The sequence below is a fragment of the Nuphar pumila genome, chromosome 12 (assembly GCF_984573655.1).
Source record: "Nuphar pumila chromosome 12, dmNupPumi1.hap1.1, whole genome shotgun sequence".
NCBI lineage: Eukaryota > Viridiplantae > Streptophyta > Magnoliopsida > Nymphaeales > Nymphaeaceae > Nuphar > Nuphar pumila.
Window position 1 is genome coordinate 102477438 of NC_143260.1, and position 25666 is coordinate 102503103.

At 36.9% G+C, this 25666-nt stretch overlaps 1 protein-coding gene across 1 annotated transcript; it reads left to right on the forward strand.

Annotated features, from left to right (window-relative positions):
• Positions 1–4198: 4198 nt before the first annotated feature.
• FES1A (Fes1A) lies at positions 4199–25666 on the forward strand. The gene is made up of 6 exons (XM_089982168.1): positions 4199–4421; positions 14788–14930; positions 15045–15095; positions 23797–24018; positions 24128–24230; positions 24798–25666. Exons 1-6 carry the CDS (start codon positions 4336–4338, stop codon positions 25342–25344), a joined length of 1152 nt encoding a protein of 383 aa, XP_089838294.1. The 5' UTR covers positions 4199–4335; the 3' UTR covers positions 25345–25666.

A 25666-nucleotide genomic window follows, 5' to 3' on the forward strand; every position in this document is an offset into this window, starting at 1 on the left:
ATTAATCTGAAATCACCACTCACAAACCAACTTCCAGCAAAACATTCCAACATAGGTGTTCATACTTGCAGCATGCATGCCATTCTTTTTGGTGGATCACATATACAACTTACAAATCCGTTTCTGGGTTCAAACACAACAAATATATATATATATATATATATATATATATATATATATATATATATATATATATATATATATATATATATATATATATATATATATATATATATATAATAGAAGACCGGTCTACTCGTTAGATTGACCTGAGAACCCCCAACACATGTCTCTAGACCTAGATATGCCCTCTAGACCAGGTTCTACAAGCATTGGACCTATATCCTATCCAAACTCGTTACTAAATCCCAAACCACACCTACCGGGCTAACCAGTTTTACCTAACCTTATCGAATCTCTTTATTCGCAACAACAAGAAACCTACAAACTCTTCCTGGGTGCTAACCTTAAAACACATAACTCATAGGCCCCAAGGCCTAAATCCAGCAGATTCAATCTGCTTAAGTACGTGAGACTAAAATTGTCTAGATTTTAGAAAATTTGGTCAAACAAAGTCCATTTTGCTTTTTCTCTGCTCAAATCCTATGTATGTACCTGATTTGTTGATTGAGTACCATACCACATAAACTCATATCCTAACCCAATTCAAAACTTCACTGTAAGATCTATGTCACATCGGAGTCCAGGTTGGGGCCAATAATCTAAACAAGAAACAATATTGGGTCAAGCATGATCCAATCTATTTTCATCCATATTAATTAAAGTATAAGCCGAATTGAATCACTGGATCTTGGGAAACAGCAAATATCAGTGATATTTGAAATTATCATGGAACCATGGGCTATTCTAGCAAGGCTGTCAACTAGTTAGGTTTGTGTCAACCTATCTCGACTTGAATATGTTGGTATGGGTATGAACATGAAAACTTATGACTTAAACAATATGCAAATTGGGTCTGGGATATAATTGTATTTAGATATCAACCATAACCAGACAAACTCAAGTATTTTATACGAAAAATGACCTTATCATCTTATAAAAATGGTGTGTTCTCACAAAAAACCCATAAATATGTCTAAATTCTTTGTATGTCTAAAATAATTGATTCTCGATTTTTTATAGCCAACATTCGCATAAATATGTTGTGAACCTCTGAATATGGTTAAAATTATCAATAACATTTACAACATATTTGTGCGGACAATGATGTTCGCAACATATTTATGCAAATTTTTTCACGTTCACACAAATATATTGTATGTTTAAAATCAAACTAAGAAGATTTGTAACATATTTGTGCGACACAAATATATTGTGAATCTCCAAATATAATTAAAATAAAACTAGAGAGATTCTCAACATATTTGTGTGAAGCAAAAATATGTTACAAACCTCCAAATATGATTAAAATCATAAAAGAGATTAACAACATATTTGCGTGGACCTCTTCATGTTCGGATAAATATGTTGTAAAACCTTTGAATATAGCTAAAATTACCGAAAAGATTCGCAACATAATTGAAAAAAACCAAAGTATTTATATAAATATGAAATGATGTGACTATAAGATGTCACAATATTTTGTGTGAATGCTGAATAATCCATGTAAATATCATGTGAATTATAAAAAACTCTTTCGATTGATTCTAATCTTTCGTAGGTTCACAAGATATTTGTGCGAAGATTGAGAAACTCATATAAATATCATGTGAATCTTTTTACTTTTTTTTTATTATGGATATACATATCAAGCATTCTTTAAATTACATGGGTTAGGTTTATGATTAATTTTCATGACATGACATAATTTTGGTTGGATACCCAAATCTGATTGATTCTTTTTTTGGGTGAGTTTGAGAACTTGAAATCATATATAGCATGATACGGTTTCCTCAATGATTGACCCAACAAATATCTTGAAATTGTTTATTAATTATGTGTGGATTAAAGTCAGCCCCCACGTGACCTTGATTTGACCCCTTGACAACCCTTGCCAACTCAATGGAAACTTACCAAATAGAAAACGTACAAACCCTACCCACTAAGATTTTTTTTGATATTTTTTCAAAATTTTGATCTTACAAATGTGTTACTAGAAATTGATACTTGGATCATGCATTTTGTACGGAAGAAACTGTATTTAAAACTTAAAAAATATATAAAAATGATTGACTTTTGATTCTTGAACCTTATAAAAACATATCCATGAATCAAAATCAAATGGTCAAAGTGTCAATTTATAGTAAATCAATCATGTTGCACACATCTATAAGATTAGAATTTCAACAAAACAAAAAAAATTGACAGTCCCAGGCAATTGGGTACCATCATATATATATATATATATATATATATATATATATATATATATATATATTAGTAATGATACAGTACTATGGGAGTACCTACTTCTACCTAATAGAAGCTTTAGGTTGTCAAATTTATTAAACAATTTTAGTTGATCACACCTTATATATGATCTATAAGCATTATTTAGTAAAAAACAAGTTTTTGGATCGTGTCATTATAGCATATATGTATGTTTTTTAAGACTTTTAAAAATCAATGGCTCACAATTTATAAAAAATTCATGACCTTAAAAATTCTACTTTTATGTCAAAAAAAACATGATCTAAAGCATGATTCCTATAAACTATGTTGAGTACATTGATACAAGATACAACATATAATCATGATTTCTAATACCTAGGAGTAGGTACTCTCATGGCACCATAGCATCTCTCTATCTATCTCTTTCTCTCTCTCTATATATATAGATGAAAAGTATTCACACATGCAATTAGGGATGCACAACGAGCCAAGCTAGCTTGGGCTTGCCTTGTCTAAGCTCAGCTCAAACTCATTTAAAAAACAAATGAGCCGAGCTTGAACAAGGTTTCAGGCTTGGAACACATAAACAAGCCGAGCTTGAAGTGACAGTCCAGCTCGAATAAGCTCAATAAGCTCGATTAGGCTCGGTTCATATAGTTATATATAAAAAATAGATTTATATATCTATATATTTTGTTCGCATCCTTAACACAAATATATGTCTTACCTTAGTGGACAACTCATTTGTCAGCGTTCGAAGAGATGCTGTTTGCATCTGTTAGGGGTGACACCCATGAGATTCGAACCTAGACCACCTGCCTAATGACTTAGGTCTCATTCTACTCGGCAAAACCCCTTTGGGGAAGATCAAAAGTAATTACACATGAGAAAAATATAGCATAATAGTCACTTCAGTAAATATATAACAGAATTGATTGTAAGTAACTAAATTGAGATTACCCAAAGAGGTGAGCTCAGTTGGAGCAGGGGCTTTGGCGGTCAGATGAGTGGTTGGGATTCGACTCATTAAAGGAGTAATCCCTTGCTTAAGCTGAAGCAAGTATAAGCCCTAGAGTCGAGCGTACTAGCCCTTGCACTTTCCTTCCTCGATAAGCGATGCTGTCTCCTAGGCCGGGCTTGGGTAGGGGTTTCCCAGGTTAAATATATATAAAAAAAAACTAAATTGGGATTAACCCAAATAAAAAATTTTGGCAGAAAATTATAATTTTTCAAATTTTATTTTTGAAAGGCAAGATGGGGTTAGGCAGACCTTACCAGTTATACAACTATACCAATGGGTTTTGAACCTGAAACGTCCCATTTCTCGAACTTTTGTTATACTTATGAAACCTAAAAGTTTGATGGGTGTTTGAAAATTTTCCTCTAATTCATTTTTTCTTGATATTGCTTATTTTTTGGATATTTTTTTCGATAGAAATGTGAGAAAAGTACCACCGATGTGGTAAGCCAGGCCCTGTGTCAAGCTGAAGGCCCAGGATCGAATCCCTCTGCCACATGGGGTAGCTGTTGTTCTGGTTCTGGTAGGGGTCCGCCTAACCCAGATTGCCTTTCACACAAAAAAAAGCGAGAGAAGCTACCGTTTTCACGAGAATTTGACCCCCGTTATTTTCCCGTTTTATTAAACCCTTTATCGGTCGCGAAGTTGAGCCACGCACGTCCGCAAGTCACTCCGTACACGTAGTAGGGGACAGTGTCGTAAATTAGATGAATCATGGGGTTAGTTATTTACCCGCACATCAACGGCAGTCGAAGATCCTCGAGCGCTCCCATCCGAAGCGTCATCTCGAAGTCTCTGGAGTCTTTCCTCGTCTTCTTTATTATAGAAGTCTCTTCATCTCTCTCTCTCTCTCTCAACAAATCGCCCTAAAATCTTTGTCTATTTTTAGAGGCTGTGATCGTTCATTGATTCGGAGATTTATTCTAGGGTTTTTTCTCTTTGCTGATCGGTTTCTGATATCGGAAATGGCGGGAGACGGGCCCAAGTGGGACGGATTACTGAAATGGAGCCTCTCGCACGCCGACGGGACTCGTCCTCCTCGGAATCTGAGGTAATTCCGCCCTGCATATCCTTCTCCTGTGTTAATTGCAGTAATTTCTTCGCGAATTCGGAGTTTAGAGGTTGCGATCAATTGATGATCATTCGATTCGTATCGCTGGCTTTCTTTCTTTCCGTTCTCGGGTCGTTCACGCTGGGTATTTCGAGAATTCTGTCTCGTTGCTTCTTTCGGCGATTTCTGGGCTTTTTTTTTTCTACGTTTCCTTTGATCATCACATTGTTCTAGTTCTTGCATTTTTTTTCTTAATGACGTACTGATGTCAGGTTTGTTTTTTTCCCTCTTGAATCTTGATGTATGCTGCGTCGAGGATTGAAGGCATTTTGTTTATGTATTGTCTTTTGATCTCGTTTTTTTTCTTTCCTTTTGGATTGAAGTTCTATCAATATGACTTGATGTTGTATTGATACAGCGAGAAATAATATTTGGCCTCGGTGTTTCGAAGGATTCACCGTCCCATGCAGTGGGTTTCTGATTGCTGGCTAACTTTGACTTAGTTCACTAACATTTCAAAGTTAGTCAAGCAATCCTGCAGACAGTAAGTTTGCTGAAGCTGCATGAAGGTCCTCTTTTTCATTGGGTCGTGGATGCATCTAATTTGTTAGATCTGCTTCTCCGAAACGGTAGAAAATCCATTCTGGTGAACAGTGTTGGAATCAATCCTCCATTCAACTCTCCCTGGTCTGTTTTTTTATCTCTACCTCCCAATTGAAAATGCCAGATTCTGATATCCCACTTTCATGACAACAATAATGTCTCTGATCTTCTTCATCTTGCTGCTTCCCCCCCTTTTTTCCTTTCTTTTGCCCCCATCTTCCTGCATTTATCATTGCCCATATGTGTTTTATGCTATGTCACATGGGTGCGGGTACGGGTGAGGAACAATTTAAAAAAGTATATATATATATATATATATATATATATATATATATATATAAATAATAAGATCCAACCCCGATACTGTATTGGATCCGGGTCGGGATCCGGACCCGACCCAAGTCCAAATTAATTTTAATAAATGGACAAAAATAGATTAGGTTAAAGTTGACCGAGTCCAAAATGTGGACAGACTCGACCCTTGTGTGTTGACCGAGTCCGACACTTAGTTGATCGTGTCCGCCCCTTGTCTGAAACTGCACCCGTGTTGGGGCGTGTCAACGCGGGTGCGTCAACATTTTAGCCGAGTCTGTGTGACTTAGGTTTTATGCCAAATTGAGGAACCTCCCATGAGGTAGGTTTATCTCTCAGAGGAAATCTTCCTCTAAATCTCTAATTGTTTCTTCATAGAACTTCATGACATGCAAAACTCATATGTATACAACAAATACATTGATGAAAATATAAAATAGACGGAAGTACATTGCAGAATGGTATTTCTATCAGATAATAGTCTAGACCAAGTCCCAGTGAATCCTAACACTCCACCTTGAACTTTTAGTTGGTGTTGATTTGTCCTTTAAGGCTTCTAACTGTCCCATATTAGGTAGTGTCTTCTCATTGCATTGTGGCGGTTAAAAACTTTACTTAGTTGAAACCTATGCCACATGGGTGCGGGTGCGGGTGCGACACGGGTGCGGCGCAATTTTAAAATTTTTGGACACGGGGACTCGGCTATATATATATATCCTATGTGCATATATGTGGATATTGTCCTCTAAAGTTTGGCACCAGCATGAGTGTTTTTATAAACTTTGCAAATTGTGCTTTTGCCCTTGCAGAAAGGGGGGTCCGGGGGCTCCCCCCGGCGCGGGTCCCGCTGTGCGGTCAGTGGGCAGGGGTCCAGGGGGGGCTGCCCCTGGCGGGGGGCAGCGCCCCCCAGATTTTTTTTTTCTGGGGCTTATGTTTGAGACTCATGCTATATATATATATATATTTAAAAAGTATATAAAAAGATCATTTTTTTGCCCTAAAAATGGACATTTTTGGACTCAGTCAACGTTGACCGAGTCCAAAACAAGGATGGACTCGGCCTCTACCCATTGACCGAGTCTGACTCGGTGTTGATCGAGTCCGGGCCGTGTCCGCACCCGTGTTGGGGCGTGTTGACTCGGGTGCGGCGCCTCCCTAGCCGAGTCCGTGTGACATAGGTTGAAACCAACTTGGGTTGGAAAATTTTGTAACTTGGACAAGGAAAAGATATGATGTTCCATGATACCCGTAAACAGCCCTGGCTCTAATAGAATCCTGATAAGATCTTGATATTTCTTGGGTCTTATTATATTTAAGAATCTCATCCTTAAGGTTCAAACTTGATTGTATTCCTCCAGGGTCATCTTCTGCATCACCATCAAGAACTATAGTTCTTGTCACTTGTGTTTTACAATGCTCTCAATCTGAACCCTTTTGTCTGGATTTAGCCATGCCATTGTCTCCAAGCTGTTTCATTTTAGCACATGCCTGTCTTTCTGAGCCTTATAATAATTTCTGTAATAGATGATATCTTCTTGCTTTGTTTCCTCATACTTGTGTATAAACTATAAAACTCAACTATTGCGACCAACATGTGGGTTGAAATGTTTGTTCTTCAAATCAAATCTTCTCTTTGCTTCATTAAGCGAACTAGTGGTTCTTACGGTTAGCCTATCTCTGGTAGTTTAGTAATCCATTCTTCATGAATTGCCAAAACTTTGGAAGTACTGTTAATTTATCCTTCTGTACAGTGGAGCCAAAGTATAAACAAGGGGAGGCAGATCAGGTCATGTTGAACATGAGCGTTTTTGCTCATGCCGACATCATGGCAGTCTTTTTGCATTTTGGATGAATGCCACGTGGTTTTGTTCACTTTTGAGCTTTTTAAAATGCAAATCGGGCCACGATGTCAGCATGAGCAAAAACCTAAGTCACACGGACTCGGCTAGGGAGGCGCCGCACCCGAGTCGACACGCCCCGACACGGATGCGGCTTAGGACACGGCTCAGACTCGGTCAACGACAAGTCGGACTTGGTCAACGAATTGAGGCCGAGTCCGTCCTCGTTTTGGATTCGGTCAGTGTTGACCGAGTCCAAAAATGTCCATTTTTGGGGCAAAAAAACAAAAAAATGATCTTTATATATATATATATATATAGCATCCCGGACTCGATCAACGACAAGTCGAACTCGGTCAACGAATCGAGGCTGAGTCCGTCCTTGTTTTGGACTCGGTCAACGTTGACCGAGTCCAAAAATGTCCATTTTTGGGGCAAAAAAAACAAAAAAAATGATCTTTTTATATATTTTTAAATATATATATAAGCATGAGTCTCAAACATAAGCCCTAGAATTTTTTTTTTCTGGAGGGCGCTGCCCCCCTACGCCCCCCCCCGGCAAGGGCGGCCCTCCCTGGACCCTTGCGACCCGCGTCGGGGGGAGCCCCCGGACCCCCCTTTCTGCAAGGGCAAAACTACAATTTGCAAAGTTTGTAAAAACACTCATGATGGTGCCAAACTTTAGAGGCCAATATCCACATATATGCACACACTGAATATATATATATATATATATATATATATATATATATATATATATATATATATATATATATATATATATATATAGCCGTGTCCCCGTGTCCAAAATTTTTGAAATTACGCCGCACTCGCCCCGCACCCGCACCCGTGTGACATAGGCAAAAACGCTCATGTTCAGCATGACCTGATCTGCTTCCTAAACAAAGTGCTTTATGTGAAACACATTCAAGTAATCTCATTCAGGACAATGGTTTCTCCCTTGAAATAAACAAGACATTTTTCTTTGGCATATCTTCAAATCTGAAGTAACTTGATGCAAATGAACTCATTTGTCTATGAAATGTTCCAAAAGTAAATCTAATGTAATATGCTTGAATTAGTTCTCCACCATTTGAACCTGCATCTGATATTGTTAATTTTTTTAGAATTTCCAATTTCTTCTTATTCATCAGTGATGCCTTTCGCATTGCATACTCATTGGAAACAAGTCTTAAGTATTATGAAAAACTCTTGGGGCCCTTGTTGATTCTAGTCTTCTTTGTTTTGATTTTTTGAGATTGCACTCCCTATGCTAGGTCCCCAGTGAGGCAGATCTCAGGGGTTGTGTTCTAAAACCCTTAAGCTAAGTCACATGGGTGCGGGAATATATATATATATATATATATATATATATATATATATATATATATATATATATATATATATATATATATATATATATATATAGAATGGGGGTCTGGGGTCCCCCCCGGCGCGGGTCCCGCTGCGCGGTCAGCGGGTGGGGGTCCCCCCCCCTAGCGGGGGGTCATAGGGCCCTAAATTTTTTTTTTAAATTCCGCAGCCCATTTCATTGGGCAGATTTTTTTTTTAAAAATCCAAAAAAAAATGGACCAAAATGACCCTGGGTGCATTGACCACACCCAGGGTCGGTTGACCGCACCCGGTGCCGCACCCGCACCCGCGTCGATGCGGGTGCGGCACCTGTCTGGCCGAATCCCTGTGACATAGCCCTTAAGGCTAATACTATTTCTCTGAATTGGTAATCACATAATTTGTGTAGGTCAAATTTATATTCCAATTATAGAGTCTGGATAACCATAATAACAAAAAAAAGAAAGCGAAGAGAGATGGGAAAAGAGATGAAGACTGGGTGAATGACTATTCTGACGACTCTGTTGGTCATAATCATGGCAGTTGAGTAGTGTTTTGACCTAATTAATCAATTGTTGTGACTGAAGTTGCTAGAAAAAAAAATCGGTTTACAAGATGTTGCACACTGTGGATTAGTTCGTAGTTCTGGGGTTCAAATTGCCACATATCAAGACCAATATGGGTAGTCAGGGAAATGCACATGCAACATTAATGTTGATGCAAAAGATGATTCTGGAGGGTTGTGATTCAATTCATGACTTCAAGTTTTCATTTTCAATATTCATGTTTTAATTTATTATCTATTACATTGATCCAGTTATCCATGTTTCTCTTTGTATTTATGTACTTTAAGTGACTTGTAGATGTTATATGACCATGGAAGGAGCAACTTTTGGCCTTAGGATTGAAAAGATTAATTCTACATTCTGGAATGTTTTTTAATATGCATGGGCCTACATGTGTATAATGTTAAAAAGTGTATATAATTATATATAATATAATATAATATATATTATATTATATATAATTATTTTATTTATTTATTTTTATTTTATTTTATTTTTGCTTTATTTCTGTATTTTTTAGCTTGTCTAGTTCATATTGAACTAGAGTCAAAACTAGTCAAACCATTGACTAGTTTTGAGTTAGCCGTTGGAACTAGTCCAACGGCTACAATTAGAGCCGTTGGACTAGCTCCAACGACTCTCTTGAGTCCTCTTATGTTCCCTTCTCTCCCTCTCTTAATGTATATAAATAGGGGTGTTCCCCCTCCTCAATGTATTGATGCTTCTTAAGCATTTTCATGCGAATGAAATAAAGTTTATTATTTTATCTTTGTGTTATTCCTTTTATACCCTTTTGTGGGTTATGATTGTAGTGTCTTTAATAGACACTGACTACAAGCATTTGTGCTTTCATGGAAGATCCTCATTTCATTACATACAACTATAATTGGCCATGAACCTAACAATATTTGATTAGATGCGTGCCTTGGGATTCATGCAACAAGAAGTCAAGGAAGAAGGAAAAAGACAATATGACAGCAACAAAGGAGACACCACTAGAATTAGGGTGGATGTCCCATATATGATCCTTATATATTTTCACATGTACAAGAATACCCTTAGTAAGGGCACAATAATATGTAACAAGAATTCTAACTTAAATAACAAATGTGCCCTTAATTACAGACACAAATACAAATAGCTGCAAGCGGAATACAATGGATCACAGGTATTCTTAACACGGGTATTCTTAACCAAGCTCACCTTATATCTCTCTATGCTCTCTTCAGCTTTATACTTCATTTTATAGACCCATCTACACCCAACAATATTTTTATCTATAGGTCCCTGTAGAGGCTGCTACCCTGATATTTGTGGTTGCCTTTATAGGAACATTTGTTATGTATATTGCACACAAACTGCAAAAATATAGAGTGGAATTATGATATAAACCTGATAACCTGGTCATCAGGGTTGTTCTATGGCTATGTCATCATGGTTCCTCTGGGCTTGTACCTTATTCTCAAGTACTTCTCAGTTTCCTCCGGCCTTCTTCATCTCTGATACTGTAACAATATTTGATGAGATTCATGCCTTGGGATTCATGTATCAGGAAGTCAAGGAAGAAGGAAAAAGACAATATGGAAGCAGCAAAGGCAACACCACCAGAATTAGGGTGGACATCCCATATATGATCCTTATATATATTTTCGCATGTACAAGAATAATCTTAGTAAGGGTACGATAATACATAACAAGACTCTTCTAACTTGAATGACAAACATGCCCTTAATTACGGACAAATACAAATAGCTACAAGAGGAATACAATGGATCATGGGTGTTCATAACAAAACCATATATAGTTTGAAGAAAAGATGGACCACAAGTGATGGATCCTCCGTGCCTTCATGTTAGAGTCCTGGAGCATCCCGGGGATAAAACTAGAAATATGCAAGCGATATCTGTAATATGGTAGTAACAAGTTTTTCTTTGTGGGTATGTAACATCTTTTGGATGATATCTTGAGAGTTATGTTACTTTTTATACACTCAATAAGATATCATCATATGTAGCATTGTTAAATGTTAATGTGAAACTTGCCAAAAATGTCATCAAGTAGGTTGCATCCAACAGAAGGAAATTTTAATGTCGTATGGTAACCAAGGAACCAATGGAAATTGGAGGTATTTATGTGATTGCAAAAAAGTTTTAAATAATGGATACAAAGGACAAATTTAAGTATTGAGTTGTTTCAAAATGTAGTAGTTTAGGGTGTGCTTGGTTCTCTAGGATTAGGTAATGAGCACAAATAACAAGCTAAAACTTTTTGTTGTTTCAAAACAGAGTAATTTAAGGTGTTGTTTGTTAAGTTAGGATCTTAAATTCTCAGATGAGAAGTCTGCATATTTTAAATCTGATTAGATTGCAGATTGGGTTGCATCTCAAGTAGGTATATTAAGATATAAAACTCCCTGTTTTGGGGGGATTTGAGATCAAATATTATCTGATTGATCAAACCACAGTAGGCTTAAGATATCTTAGGCACCAGACCAGAAAGACTCAAAAGTTGTGGTGTTTGGTGTGTTGCTTTTGTTGTGTAAGATATGCCTGTTTTCCTAAATGTCATCGCATTCTTATGTCCTACCTGTTAAAATATATGTACTCACACACACATGTATATATATATATATATATATATATATATGGAATACCCGATAGGGGTATTTTTGTCTTTTCACATAGTTGTTTTAGAAACAACTATTTCTTTTTAAATACCTTTTTAATTTATCATTTTTTTTTTATTTTATTTCTTTTTAGCTACCATTGGGGGTCCCACATAAGGGTGTTGGGACCAACGGTCAATGGCTCTCCTTTTTGGCCCCTCCTCACTTGTATAAATAAGGGTCTTTCCCAACTTTGGGGTTATGTAATGGGTTCTATTTCAGAACCTAAATTAGAGCTCACCAAGATCGAAGGTAGGTCAATAAAAGGCTCTTAAGGGCGATGCTCGCCTCAAAGCAATTGAAGATCATCAAAAGAAGGTGGAAGATTGGGAGAGCAATCACGCAAAAATTCTTGCTTGGTTTATGAATAATGTTGAACTCAAGGTATATGCGAATATAGCTAAATTTCGCCGATCTAATGAAGCTTGTTTTTTTATGAAAGGTATGTATACCCCAAAAGATCTTGCAAGAGCATACTTCTTGCAAGAAAAAGTTGGAACCACCAAACAAGGTGATTTAAACATTCAAGATTATTATGGTGTCTTAAATCTACTATGGGATGAGTTTACTCTTTTAGAGCCTAAATGGGTGGCTATGGAGGATGTTGAACTTAGACAAAAACAAATGGAGCAAAAAAGATTATTTCAATTTTTTTTTGGGCTTCATCCCGAATTTGAACAAGGTTTCACTCCTTCATAGTTTCACTCCTTTGGAGGATGCCATTATTGAAATTACTCAAGAAGAAACTAGGCTTGACATGAGTAAAAGTATAGATGAAGTGCTTGTTGTATCTAAACTCGACAACAATGTTAAAACCTATAAGCCACCTCATTTTGGAAAACCAAAAAACTATAATGGAAGTAAAAAGATGATTGTATGCCATCATTGCTATAAGCCGGGTCATATTAAAGTTTTAAACCCGCTTGCCCAAAATTAAGCGGAACCTTCAAGCCCAAGGTAGCTTTGTTGAAGAATCTACCACTAAAAAAGAAGATGAAGGCAAGAGCGGAGATCTTAAAGAAACTCTTGGACAAATATCCTTGACTCTTCAACAAATTTTCAAGGCTACCTCCTCTACATTGGGTGTGGCCATTGCCTCTAAATCACCACCCGGTATGTATTCTTGGATTTTAGATTCCGGAGCATCCTTTCATATGACTCCTCATGAAAATGTTTTAACCGATGTGTACACCAATTCAAAAATGTCGTGTCTCTATGGTCGATGGAACTTTTCTAAAAATAAAAGGTTTAGGAACACTAGATTCTAGAAACTCCCAAACTTTTTTTGTTCCAAAAGTAAGAGTGGTTCCAAAACTAAACTTAAACCTTTTTTCGGTTTTCCAAATTGCAGACCATGGATGTGAAATATCTTTCTCATCTAATGGTTGCTTTGTGCAGGATCTCCAGTGCAGGAAGCGGATGGGGCAAGGCCATAGGAAGTGAGACCTCTACTATATGGATTATTTAACTCTTCTTACAAACTCTTTTTGTATTTATGTCCAAGATAAAAATATTGAAACTTGGCATAAAAGACTTGGGCATCCAAGTTACTCTAAATTGTATCTTTTTCTTTTTGTAAACAAATTTTGTAAATAAAAAGATGTAAATTGCAAAGATTGCATTTTCGGAAAAGTGAAGTCTTACAACTGTGCATATGAGTGTCATTTTACGGATTGTCAGATACATCAAAAATACCATCACTAAAGGGCTATTTCTATCCTCAACCTCTTCCTTAAATTTACTTGCTTATATTGATGCAGATTGGGGAGGTAATCCTAACGATAAAATCTCAACTACTGGTCTTTGTGTATTTTTAGAGATGCAAGAAGCAACAAAGTCTCACTATCCTCTACTGAAGCTGAATGCGGGGTTATGACAACTATGACAATGAAACTTGTATGGATACGGTCTTCTTAAAGATATAGGTGTAGACATCTCTAGACCTTCGAAGTTGTGTTGCGACAACAAAAGTGCCATTTATATCGCCAACAATCACACCTTTTATGAGCGCACCAAGCACATCGAGATGAAATGCCACTATGTTCGTGATGAATATCTGAGAGGGATAGTCACCCTCCCATATGTCACATCTAAATATCAATTGACGAACCTCTTCACTAAAGCCCTTTTTGCTTCCCGTTTTGTTTTCCTACCTGGCAAACTTTCGATCATCTCTCTGTAAAGTTTGAGGGGGGGTGTTAAAATATATGTACTCACACACACATATATACCCGATAAGGGTATTTTTTGTCTTTTCATAGTTGTTTTAGAAACAACTATTTCTTGTCAAATACCTTTTTAATTTATCATTTTTCTTTTTTTTCTCTTTTTAGCAACCATTGGGGTCCCACATAAGGACGTTGGGACCCCAACGGTCATATTTATGACCGTTGGGAGCCCTATGGGGAGCCCCCAATGACTCTCCATTTTGGCCCCTCCTCACTTGTATAAATATGGGTCTTTCCCTTTGTATTCTTTAAGCTCTTGAGCTCCATTTCACTAAGAGCGTTATTATTTTTAGTTGTTGCCTTCTTTAAGGCTTGTTTGTATTGTCCCTTAGTGGACTTTTCTCTTCTCTCTCTCTCTCTCTCTCTTGTACTTGTCCATTGTAGGACATTGTGAATGCATTAAGCATTCTTTATATTTCCGCATGCTTCATTACACTACCACCCAAGCACGCTTTGCCTTCAGTGTTTTAAGGTTGTCCTTTAATCACAGCTTCTTTTTGTATTGTGCCTTTAAGCTCTTTGGATTGTTTGAATGCTGAATATTATTAGTGTGGGCCAAAATGCCTGCCCCTTTTGAAGTGGTATTGGGTATGCTATTCTTTTTGAGGGACAGTTTTGTATTTTCTATGGTTTATGGGGCTATTAGGCTTGTGAATGTGGGAATTTTGACTGAATGAAACATTTTGAAAGCCTAAGCTCTCAAGCGATATTTGGCTCAGTTATGGAAACATGACTACTAACCACTCCTTTGCGCCAAAGTTTTGTCCGTGAGCTCATCTGGCTGATTAATGTTACTTGTAGTGAGGAGGATAGGAAGTGGTTCATGGAAGCAATGGAGGCTCAAACAGTTGATGTTGTCAAGAGAATGAAGGAAATTACTCTTGTTATGCAAACTCCAGAGCAGGTTTTAGAGGCTCAAGGGGTCACGACTGCTGACATTGAAGGTTATCTATCTCCATTTTGAATGTTGTATAAATGTGATTTTATTTTTTTTATTTCTCCAACATTTTATCATTTGCTGACATTGTTTTCACTCGGTGCATGCCCTTATCATGCAGATATGTTGGATGAGCTGCAAGATCATGTTGAATCGATAGATATGGCCAATGGTAATTTCTTTGTTGTCTTACTTTATAGTAGCTTGGGTTTTCTGTAAGGTCTGAAATCTAATTGTTCCATTCTTTCTTAATTGCTTTGGTGAGCATCTCCTCTTCCTCAACTTTTCCTGCATGTGTTTGACACACACACAAATACTCATCATGCACTAGGGATGGCAGTGGACCGAGACGGATGTGGGGGACAAGGTCTCCACCCCTGCCCCGTCTCAAAATTCTACCCTCCATCCCCGCATGGGTTTTGATTTTAAGCTCCATCCCCGTTTCCTGTCCTCCATCCTCAGTCCAAACGAGGTGAGGCGGGCCCCGTTTCTCCCCGTTCCACTGCCATCCCTAAAGGAGGTTGAACCGTCGAAGGGTCGATCGCACCGACCAGAAGGAGAGCTTACTGGAGAAGCGGCGACCCAAAGAAGGAGAGGATTGTTTTAGCTTTAGGGTTAGAAATTAGGAATATATATAAGGGAGATATAAAATTTTATTAAATCATTAAAGGTATTTTAGTTATTTTACTAACGAGGATCGGGGACGGGGCGGGGCAGGAGAAAACGTAGGTCCATCCCAACCTTCATCTCCGCATGGGTTCTGATTTTAACCTCCATCCTCGCTTCCATCCCCATTTCATGTCCTCCATCCCCAGTCCAAACGGCTGAGGTGGGGCAGGGTCCCGTTTACCCCCGGTCCACTGCACATGCACACGTTTTTTTTTTTTTGTGTGTGTGTATAAGGCATGTTTGCTGCATTCATTTTTATATCCGATCTTACACTATCTTTTTCACGTCTGTGTTAAATTTTTTGTGGATGTCACCTTATAGATGTGGACTACATAGTTTGTGTAGTTTAAAACAAGTTTTAGATTATGTGTGTGCTTATGGCTTTTCAAGGGCTTAGATTATGGCTTTTCGAGGGCTTCAAAAATCAGTGGCCCACAATGTGCCCAAATTTCATGACTCATACATTGAAAAGACATGACCCAAGGTGTGAATCCTAGTGAACATACTTCCTGAACACATCTGTGATGTATGATTGGGCAGATACAACTTCCAGCTAAGCTTTTTCAACTAGATTGTATGTACAGTTGACAGTAGCAATTATATCTAATTGGCTGAGTCTGGAAAGTCTGGACTCAAGATCATTAGCAAATACAAAGTCACATGTTACCAAAATAAAACAGACAAATAACAATAAAGAAAAAGCTCAACATCATAAAGGAAATACAGTTGAAGCTTTTGGGATAGCATTTTCTGTGTTATCATTGTGGCATATTCCATGTTGATATTGTTAAAAAGTGTATGTAATTATATATAATATAATATATTTTTATTATATATTATATTATATACAATAATTTGTATTTATTTAATTTTCTTTTGCTCTTTCTTTTGTATTTTTAGGCTAGTCTAGTTCATATTGAACTAGACTCAAAACTAGTCAAACTTTTGACTAGTTTTGAAATAGCCGTTGGAGCTAGTCCAACGGCTACAATTAGCTCCAACGACTCTCTTGAGTCCCCTTTAAAGAATGTATATTAATAGCGGTGTCTCCCCTCTTTTTGTATCAATGCTTTTTAATCATTTCATGTGAATGAAATAGTTTATTATTTTCTCTTTTGAGTTCTCTCATTTATGCCCTTTTGTGGGTTACGATTGAAGTGTCTTTAATAGACACCTATTACAAGCATTTGCACTTTCGTGAAAGATCCTGATTTCCTTATGTTGTATCGAAGCTTTAAAGCTTCTAGGTCTTGAAGATTTACCACCTCGTTTTTCGTGCCACCCTAAAAAAAGTTGTTTTATCTCATTGTTCATGATTCAAGTGCTTTTTTTACCATCATAGTTGAAGAAAGAAGTCGTTTGGACGATCGTTGACTACACAAAGATCGTGATTGTGCTCTTTCTCTCTCCTCTTTTTCTCATTTTTTTCTTTTTTTCTCTCATCCTCTCTCTTTCTTCTTCACCCTTGTAAGAATGGATGACAATGATAAAGTCATCATCATGCCCGTAAAACTAAATGATACCAATTATGTGATTGGGGCTTCAATTATGGAACATCACATTTGGGAAAAAGGGTTGTGGAGAATAGTAGATGGTTTCGATTTGTAACCAAAACTAATTCTTACAAAAAATGAAAATGAGAAATAGGTACTTTTCACGGAAGGAGAGAAAAATAAGGCATTAGCCACTTATGAGAAGAAGTGGAAAGAATAGAGGATGGGGCATGCAGAGATTATGTATTGACTAATTAATAGTGTAGACACCAAGAAATGCTCTAGTCTTGCAAAGTTCAAGCATGCCAATAAGGCTTGGGAGTATCTTAGAAATATGTATTCCCTTAAAGACATTGTACATGTGTGCAATTTGCAAGATGATGTTTGAACTTTGACCCAAAAGGACAAAAGTATTAGAGAATATTATAATGAGTTGTCCAAACTTTGAGAAGAGTTGACTTTTCTTGGGCCAAAGTGACATTGTTTCAAAGATATTGAGTTTCACAAAAAACAACTCTATGGAATATTTTTATCAATTTGTAAATGGTTTGAGACCGAAATTTGAAACCAAATCGGTCGTATCTAAGCCAAAAAATTATATACGCACTTATAGACCGCCTCATTTTGGTAGACAATGTAATGATTATGATAAAAGGAAAGTCATTTGTCGCCATTGTCATGAACTGGGGCACTATAGACCTTAATGTCCTAAATCAAAGAGAAGAGAAAAAAAGAAAGTTACATCCGTTGGTCCATCACAAGAATCAAAAGATCAAACCTATCAAGATGCACTCGTGTTTATGGCACAACGAAAATTCTTCAACCTCTTCTCAAATGAGCATCTTCCTCAATTGAAGCCCCGACCGGAGTAGTTGTTTCATCCTTCTCTGATCCAGGTAATTTTCCTTGGCTACTTGACTCTACTGCTTCCTTTCATATGACCCCATATATCAATAGTTTGTCTGAATGTCATAACAATAACTCAAGTGTGTCAAATGTTTTCACAATTGATGGTACATCTCTTGAAATAAAAGGAATAGAAAAGTTTGAAAATCTTCAAAACTCTAAAAACTTCTTTATTGCAAAAGTTAGATATATTCTCAAATTAAATCCAAACCTTTTATATATTTGATTATGGGTGTAATATCTCCTTCTCTTCTCATGGTTGTTGGGTACAGGGCCACAGAGAAGTTCTCTACTATATGATTTTTTTGGAATTATCCAAGAATGCCTTTTGTTATAATGTTCAGAAATTGGATTTGGATCTATGGCACAAAAGACCAGATTTGAGCGGGAAGCGATACGGGAAGCGGAAGTGGGAAGCAAGGCACTTTTAAAATTTTAGGAAGCGGGAAGCTTATCATTGACAATAAAACATGAGTATCTAAGACAATAAATAAATACATATTGCAATTATCTAACAAATCCATCGTATTGCAACTTTCAAGCATTTAAAAAATAATACATCAAGAAAAAATCATAATTTACATTCTGATTGAAACCATTTAACAAATACATGCAAGTACTAAATAATGCATTAAGAAAACTAATAAATTTGATTAAAAAGTGTACATTTTGCAATGAAAGAATTAAATGACTTGTTATTTGATGTTGTGATTTTTGTGAATCTTGTGATCTTTGCAACATAGAAAATGAGAAATCAATAAACTCAAAGATTATATAATAAATAGAGATATGGTTAAATTTTTAAGCTATAAAGTTCTAAAGAATCTAAATTATAAACTATAAACTATAAAGTTCTAAGCTGTAAACTTAAAATTAACATAATCCACTACTTCACTTCATCGTGCAAGCTTCAAAACAAAAGTACATATCAAAACAACAAAATATTACAAGACCAAGGTATCAACACGATTTTCATTGAGCATATTTCTTTTAACATTATGAATATAGCTATAGGTGCTCCACACTCTTTCTGCAGAAGATGTGCTAATAGGTTAAGATAAAACCTTAATTACTAATGCACTCAACTCGGGTACATCACCACCATAAAAACACCACCAATTAAGGATCATCATTGTAGGATTCAATTCATTTATTCTTGCTACATTCCGGCTAAATCTTTCACTTCTTGATGCAAAAGCTACAAGTTGTGACCTATAAAGTGTAGAGAGCTTTTCATTTTCAGTAGATATGACTTCAAGCACCAACATTGCACCATCTAAGATATCATTGTCCTTTTTTGCAGAAAAAAATGTTTAACTATAACAAGAAAATGCAATCATTAAAGCATTAAAATTTAAATTTTATTAAATAGATAAAATAAAAATTTTATCAGGAGAAATTCGTTTGACCCATCCTTGTGCTGGGATCTTGAGATACTTTGACTCATAATATTTTGGAGTAAGCATGTGGCCTAGACTATGGAGAGGCACATTCATTCTATCCCATCTATTTGAGACAATCTTATGAATCTTTTCATATAAATCTGGTTGTTCTTTTAGATTGTCTTTGATTTTCCTCAACATGTTGTCCATGCTTTCGTACGCTTCACCAATTATAGGGCCTTCCTGAGCACAACATTTAATCATCTTGTAGATGGGTTTTGTAATCAAGAATGCTAAACGAACTGAATCCCAATATTCTTCATCAAGAACAGTTGTTTCTGTTGTAACATTTTTTTTATAGTCTCATCAGTGCATGATTGCTTTCACTCGTTTCATCTATCTGATATGACTGTAAATCTCAAGCTCTCCTTCACATCAAGCAAGCGCTTCAAAGTAGTATAATGTGAAGCAAACTTTGTTTTTGCAATCTTTATTAGCTCTAATTTTTCATTACTTCTAAAGATTGTTAATGTTTTCGAATGATTGGTGATATACTTTACAATTTTTTTACTTTGCAAATATGTCTCTCTCAGCCAATGAAACTCATGTGCCAAATCCTTGAAGATCAAATTAAGTGTGTGCACAACACAAGGTGACCAAAAAATATATTTATACGTTTGTTTCAATTCTTCATTGGCTAATTTGCAATTTGTTGCATTGTCTGTAATCACTTGCACTATATTAGAAGGACCCACAAGATTAAATCCCGTCTTAAAAAACTCGACAATATTTGTAGCTGATTGTTGCACATTAGAAAAGACGCTCGCATACAAGAACATCGAGCCAAAACAATTTGATGCAAGTATATTTATCAGGTGTTTGTTCTTTATATTTGTCCAACCGTATGAGACAATGGAAACTCCAAACTCTTCAAACTTTTCTCGAAATTCACTTAACTCCTTGTAAATACATTCTTTCTCACTGTCAAGCAACGCTGTTCGAGCTTTTTCATATGATGAGGGTTTATATCTAGGCACTTTACTAACTGCAGATATCATTTCTTCTCAATATGGTGATCGAAACACATTGAAAGGTACGCCATTTGCACAAAAAACCCTAATAATTTTATGATCTACATCGTCTCTTTCTACCTTTTTAAAGGTGTCGCGGATATCAACTGTGTTTCGGCTTCCACTAGAAGATGTAGTTATACTAATAGGCTTCGGTTTATCAATTTTTGATCTCTTCAACTCAAATACACTTGATGAAACCTTCACTCGTCGAACTTGCCTCTTAATTTTTCTTGCCAATTCTGTATTTTTTGCAACTACAGGACAAAAGGCAATCTCAACACTTTGTCCCTTTGGAGCTCCCATGAGATGTGCAAAAACTCGTGTATATGATTTTTGTAGTGCCTACACATAAAAACTTGAGTTCCACCTTGCTTTCCTTGCCCATTTTTCTTTTGTTTCAATACATGGTGCCACAACACTGTTGTTTTATGCATGCTAGGTGGTTTGTCATCTAGGTCATCTTCATCATAGTAGTCATCCAAGTCATATTCTTCTTATTCTTTCTCGTCAAAATAATTTTCTTTTCTGTCTTCAAACTGATATAGACAATTAGAAGACCTCTTGCCCTTTCTTGCATTGTCATTCCCAACACCATTAGACGATTCATACTCTAAATTGCAAAAAGAATCATCATAATTATCGTGATCGTAGTTTGTGATGGTCATTAGTGAAGCAAAGAACATGCAAATATACTTGCCTAAAAAAGTATAGGAGTCATTTTAGAACACTTTAAAAAAGCTATTATCAACAACAAAGGATGGAGAGTGATGAACACAAATCATTGCTTATATACACAAGTAGGGATGGCAGTTGGGCGGGGCGGGGCGGGGGACAAGGTTTCCACCCCCGCCCCGCCTCAAAATTTTATCCTCCACCCCCGCCCCGCCTTCGCGGCGGGGATGGATTTTATCCTCCACCCCCGCCTCCATCCCCGTTTCATACCCTTCATCCCCGGTCCAAACGGGGATGAGGCGGGGATATTGCGGGGAAAAGTGGTCGGGGCGGGGTTGGGGCGGGGATCGTGGCGGGGACTGGGCGGGGCGGGGAAAAGTGCACGTCCACCCCCGCCCCGCCTCCGCGGCGGGGATGGATTTTATCCTCCACCCCCGCCTCCATCCCCGTTTCATACCCTTCATCCCCGGTCCAAACGGGGCGAGGCGGGGCCCCGCTTTCCCCCGGTCCACTGCCATCCCTATACACAAGTGTATGCACATTAATATATACTAACAGAAAATGTGCATAAATTCACAAAAAATAAATAAAAAATGATTTCTTTATTTAAGAGAGAGAGAGAGGATTGGACATGTAAAAGGCTCATGAAAGTTGAAACTATGTTATTAGTCAAAGATAAAATCTATAAAGCTATTTAGCCAAATTATCAAACAAGAAACAAATCCATTAGGATGTTATAAATTACAAAAATCACACATTAATTCCTGAACAAAAAACATAAAAGAAAATAGACACAACATTGATCGTAAAAGTATAACATGCATTAGTATGTTTTGCATTCTAAGGACAAGACATATATTTCTCAACAGAACAATAAATAAAGACAAATAAAACAATTAGATTTATGGCCTATATTTTAGAAAGTATGTTATGCAATATTTATTACAAGGATATATCATATATATCTTTAACAAAAGCAAAAAAAAAGGAAAAATATCATATGCATTGCAAATATATGTTATATATACCAAAGAAAATTAAATGTCATTTTCAAGAAAAATGAAAAAAGAAAGACCTGAACAAAACAAAGAGAAAAAATAAGGCTTGATATCATGATTCAAAATTGAACTCCCTCCTAGCTGTAAAGACTGTTGGCTGACATGGGAGTTGAAGTAACATAAGTATCACGCATGTGTTGTGACAACAAGAGTGCAATCTATATTGCCAACAACCGAACATTTTATGAGCGCACCAAACATATTGAAATGGATTGTCACTATGTTAGAGATGAGTATCTAAATGGAACCATTGATCTGCCTTACGTTACATTAAAATACCAATTAGCGGATTTCTTCACCAAACCTTTCGTTGCTTTTAGATTCCATTTCCTCTTAAACAAACTTTCGCTCATTGTACTGTAAGTTTGAGGGAGAGTGTTAAAAAGTGTATATAATTATATATAATATAATATATTTTATTATATATAATAATTTATATTTATTTGTTTTTATTTTTCTCTTTCTTTTGTATTTATTTTTGTATTTTTAGGCTAGTCTAGTTCATATTGAACTAGACTCAAAACTAGTCAAACATTTGACCTGTTTTGAAATAGCCGTTGGACTAGCTCCAACGACTCTCATGAGTCCCCTTTAAGCACCTCTCTCCCTCTCTCAATGTACATAAATAGGGGTGTCTCCCCTCTTCTTGTATCAATGCTTTTTAAGCATTTCATGTGAATGAAATCAAGTTTATTATTCTCTCATTTTTGCCCTTTTGTGGGTTATGATTGAAGTGTCTTTAATAAACACCTATTACAAGCTTTTGTGCTTTCGTGGAAGATCCTCATTTCCTTACCGATATAGAGGGGGTTGCCAACTTCCAAGTCAATATGTGGACATTAACAATTCTACCATGAATTTATATGGACTGTCCCACATGTGTTACTACTATAGGTGTTTTGCTAATCTTATAAGAGTAAATGGCACATATGCTAGCTGTCTTTTGGAATGCAAATGCACAAGGTGGTAGTAGTAAATGCTCGAAGTCACATTTTACTGACGAAAAAGTGTAAATACACTTATGCTAGCCCTATTTTAGGAATGCAAATGCACAAGATGGTAGCAAATAATGCTTGAACGACCAATTTGTTTATAAATATGTGGTGAACATGTTCATGTCCATTGTGCGGCTGTGGAAGTTATGTACGTTGTCACAAATATTGTTCAGGGAGGAAAAAATCTTGCAATATTTGAAAAGCTTTAGTCGTTCTCAGAAAAATTTATGGAAAATATCAATGTAGAAAACATAAAATATATAAAAACATGAATATGTATATGAATATGAATAATAAATAATAAAGAATAAATATTGTCAAAGTAGGGTGTTTTGTGGGTATATTTCAGTGTTTGAAAATGTCATGATAAAATTGTGATTTATTAAAATTTTGGTATGTTTGTATGCTTACATGCATGTCTGTGTATCTGTGTTTGGTATGTAAGTAGGTCTATGTGTTTGTATGCATGCATGTCCTTTTTATTATATGAGTTTTTTTAATGTGAATTAGGGAAATAAAAAAGGAAGAAAAGGCCATAGAGAGTAATTTGGATGATTTTCATTTTGGTCCATGCATATACTTACATGTAAGAGGTGACCATATCTCTGTGTTTTGGTGAATGCAGATCTACATGCAATAGGTGGATTGGTGCCTTTGCTTAGTTACCTGAAGAATCCACATGCGGGAATTCGAGCAAAAGCAGCAGAAGTGGTAACCACTATCGTGCAAAACAATCCTAGAAGCCAACAACTTGTAATGGAAGCAAATGGATTAGAGCCTCTTATGCTAAACTTCTCTTCAGATCCGGATATAGCTGTTCGAACCAAGGCACTCGGTGCAATATCCTGTAAGCATCTTTCTAGACCTGTTCTGCTTTGTTGCTTTTACAGGTACGCACCGTTTGTCTGGTCATTCTTTTGGTGGTAAACTATCTTATTTCTCCTCTTTTGATTCAGCTCTGATTCGTCACAACAAACTAGGAGTTTCTGCATTTCGTTTGGCCAGTGGTTACACTGCACTCAAGGATGCTCTTGGCTCTGACAGTGTGAGATTTCAAAGGTAAAGATTTGACCCTCTGTTTTCTGGAATTGAAGGACAAAGGATTTGCAGGGCCTCATTCGCAATTGGCTGTCAGACAAACTATAGAATCATTTACCCTGGCAGAAAAAAAATCAGTGAAATGCTTATATGGACTGGAAGGAATGAAGGATTTGTTTCTGCTAACATCATAAAATGCATTAATTTCAATTGAAGATATGAAAGTAATCACTTGAAAAAATTCCTGAATGACCAATTTAAAATGTCTTATTTTCAATTGAAGATTAGAAAATCTATTTGATGCATTGAGGGAACGGTTGAATGTTTGGGGATCTGTTTTGGTTGATTGCTTTATAAACTGAGTATGCCATATTGTCATCATCACTATCACTGGACCTTGTTCCATCCGGAATGCTGCAGTATGCACGTGCCTGTCAATTTACAGTAAAGATCCTAAACATGATTCGTGCCCCATGCATGCATTAGACTATTAAATTGCCAGTCCTTAAGACATGTTAGCGTGTATCCCTTGTGCATCACCCTTTAGGTTGATTTTCAGATTCATGCTTATGCTAATGAATTTCGCAGGAAGGCCCTAAATTTGATCCAGTACTTGCTGCAAGAGAACAAGGCAGACTGCACAGTGGTATCTGAGCTCGCATTTCCTCGCATCATCATGCATCTAGCATCTAGCGAAGATGCAGATGTACGTGAAAGTGCACTCGGTAGCCTTTTGGAGCTTATTAAAGGTGGCGGCATGGCTGCAATCAATGGCGGTACTGGGGAAGATGATGAGAAGTTGAAGCAGATCCTTCAGCGGTCCATTGATGGAATCAGCTCAATGGCTCCCGATGATCTCGGGGCTGCCAAGGAAGAGCGGCAGCTGGTGAATTTGCTTTGGCAGGCATGCTATAACGAGCCATCATCTCTACAAGGGAAGGGACTAATTGTGCTCGCCGGAGAGGATGAACCACCTCCTGACGTTGCTAGCAAGATGTTTGAACCACCGCTTCGGGCATGGGCAGCCAAGCAGCCAGCAACTGCGAACAGTGATCCCAGTCCTTTGCTCCTAAGCTATTCACCTTCAGCTGAATCTCATACAGAGAATGCAAATGATGAAGAGAAACACTGCTAAAGATGTAAGTTAGAAACCAAGCAGAGGGCCAATAGAAGGTAGATAGAAGGCTTATTTATCGCTTGATGCATGCTTTCAGGGAAATTGCCGATCCTGCTGATACAAAATGGGTGCATCTAAGCGTTAATCGGTTTTAGGATGTAAAAACAAAACCTAGTTTTTTTATTCAAATGAATTTGTTAGACCGCAGTTATTGGAAGCTTCTTGCCAGAAGCGGAAAACTCTCCCCTTCCCTGAAAGGAGGGGAAGCTTTGAGAAACTTGCTTTTAAAATATGGAATATGGGAAGCTCGATTCCCTTAGCTTCCTCTTGGTGTCTTAAA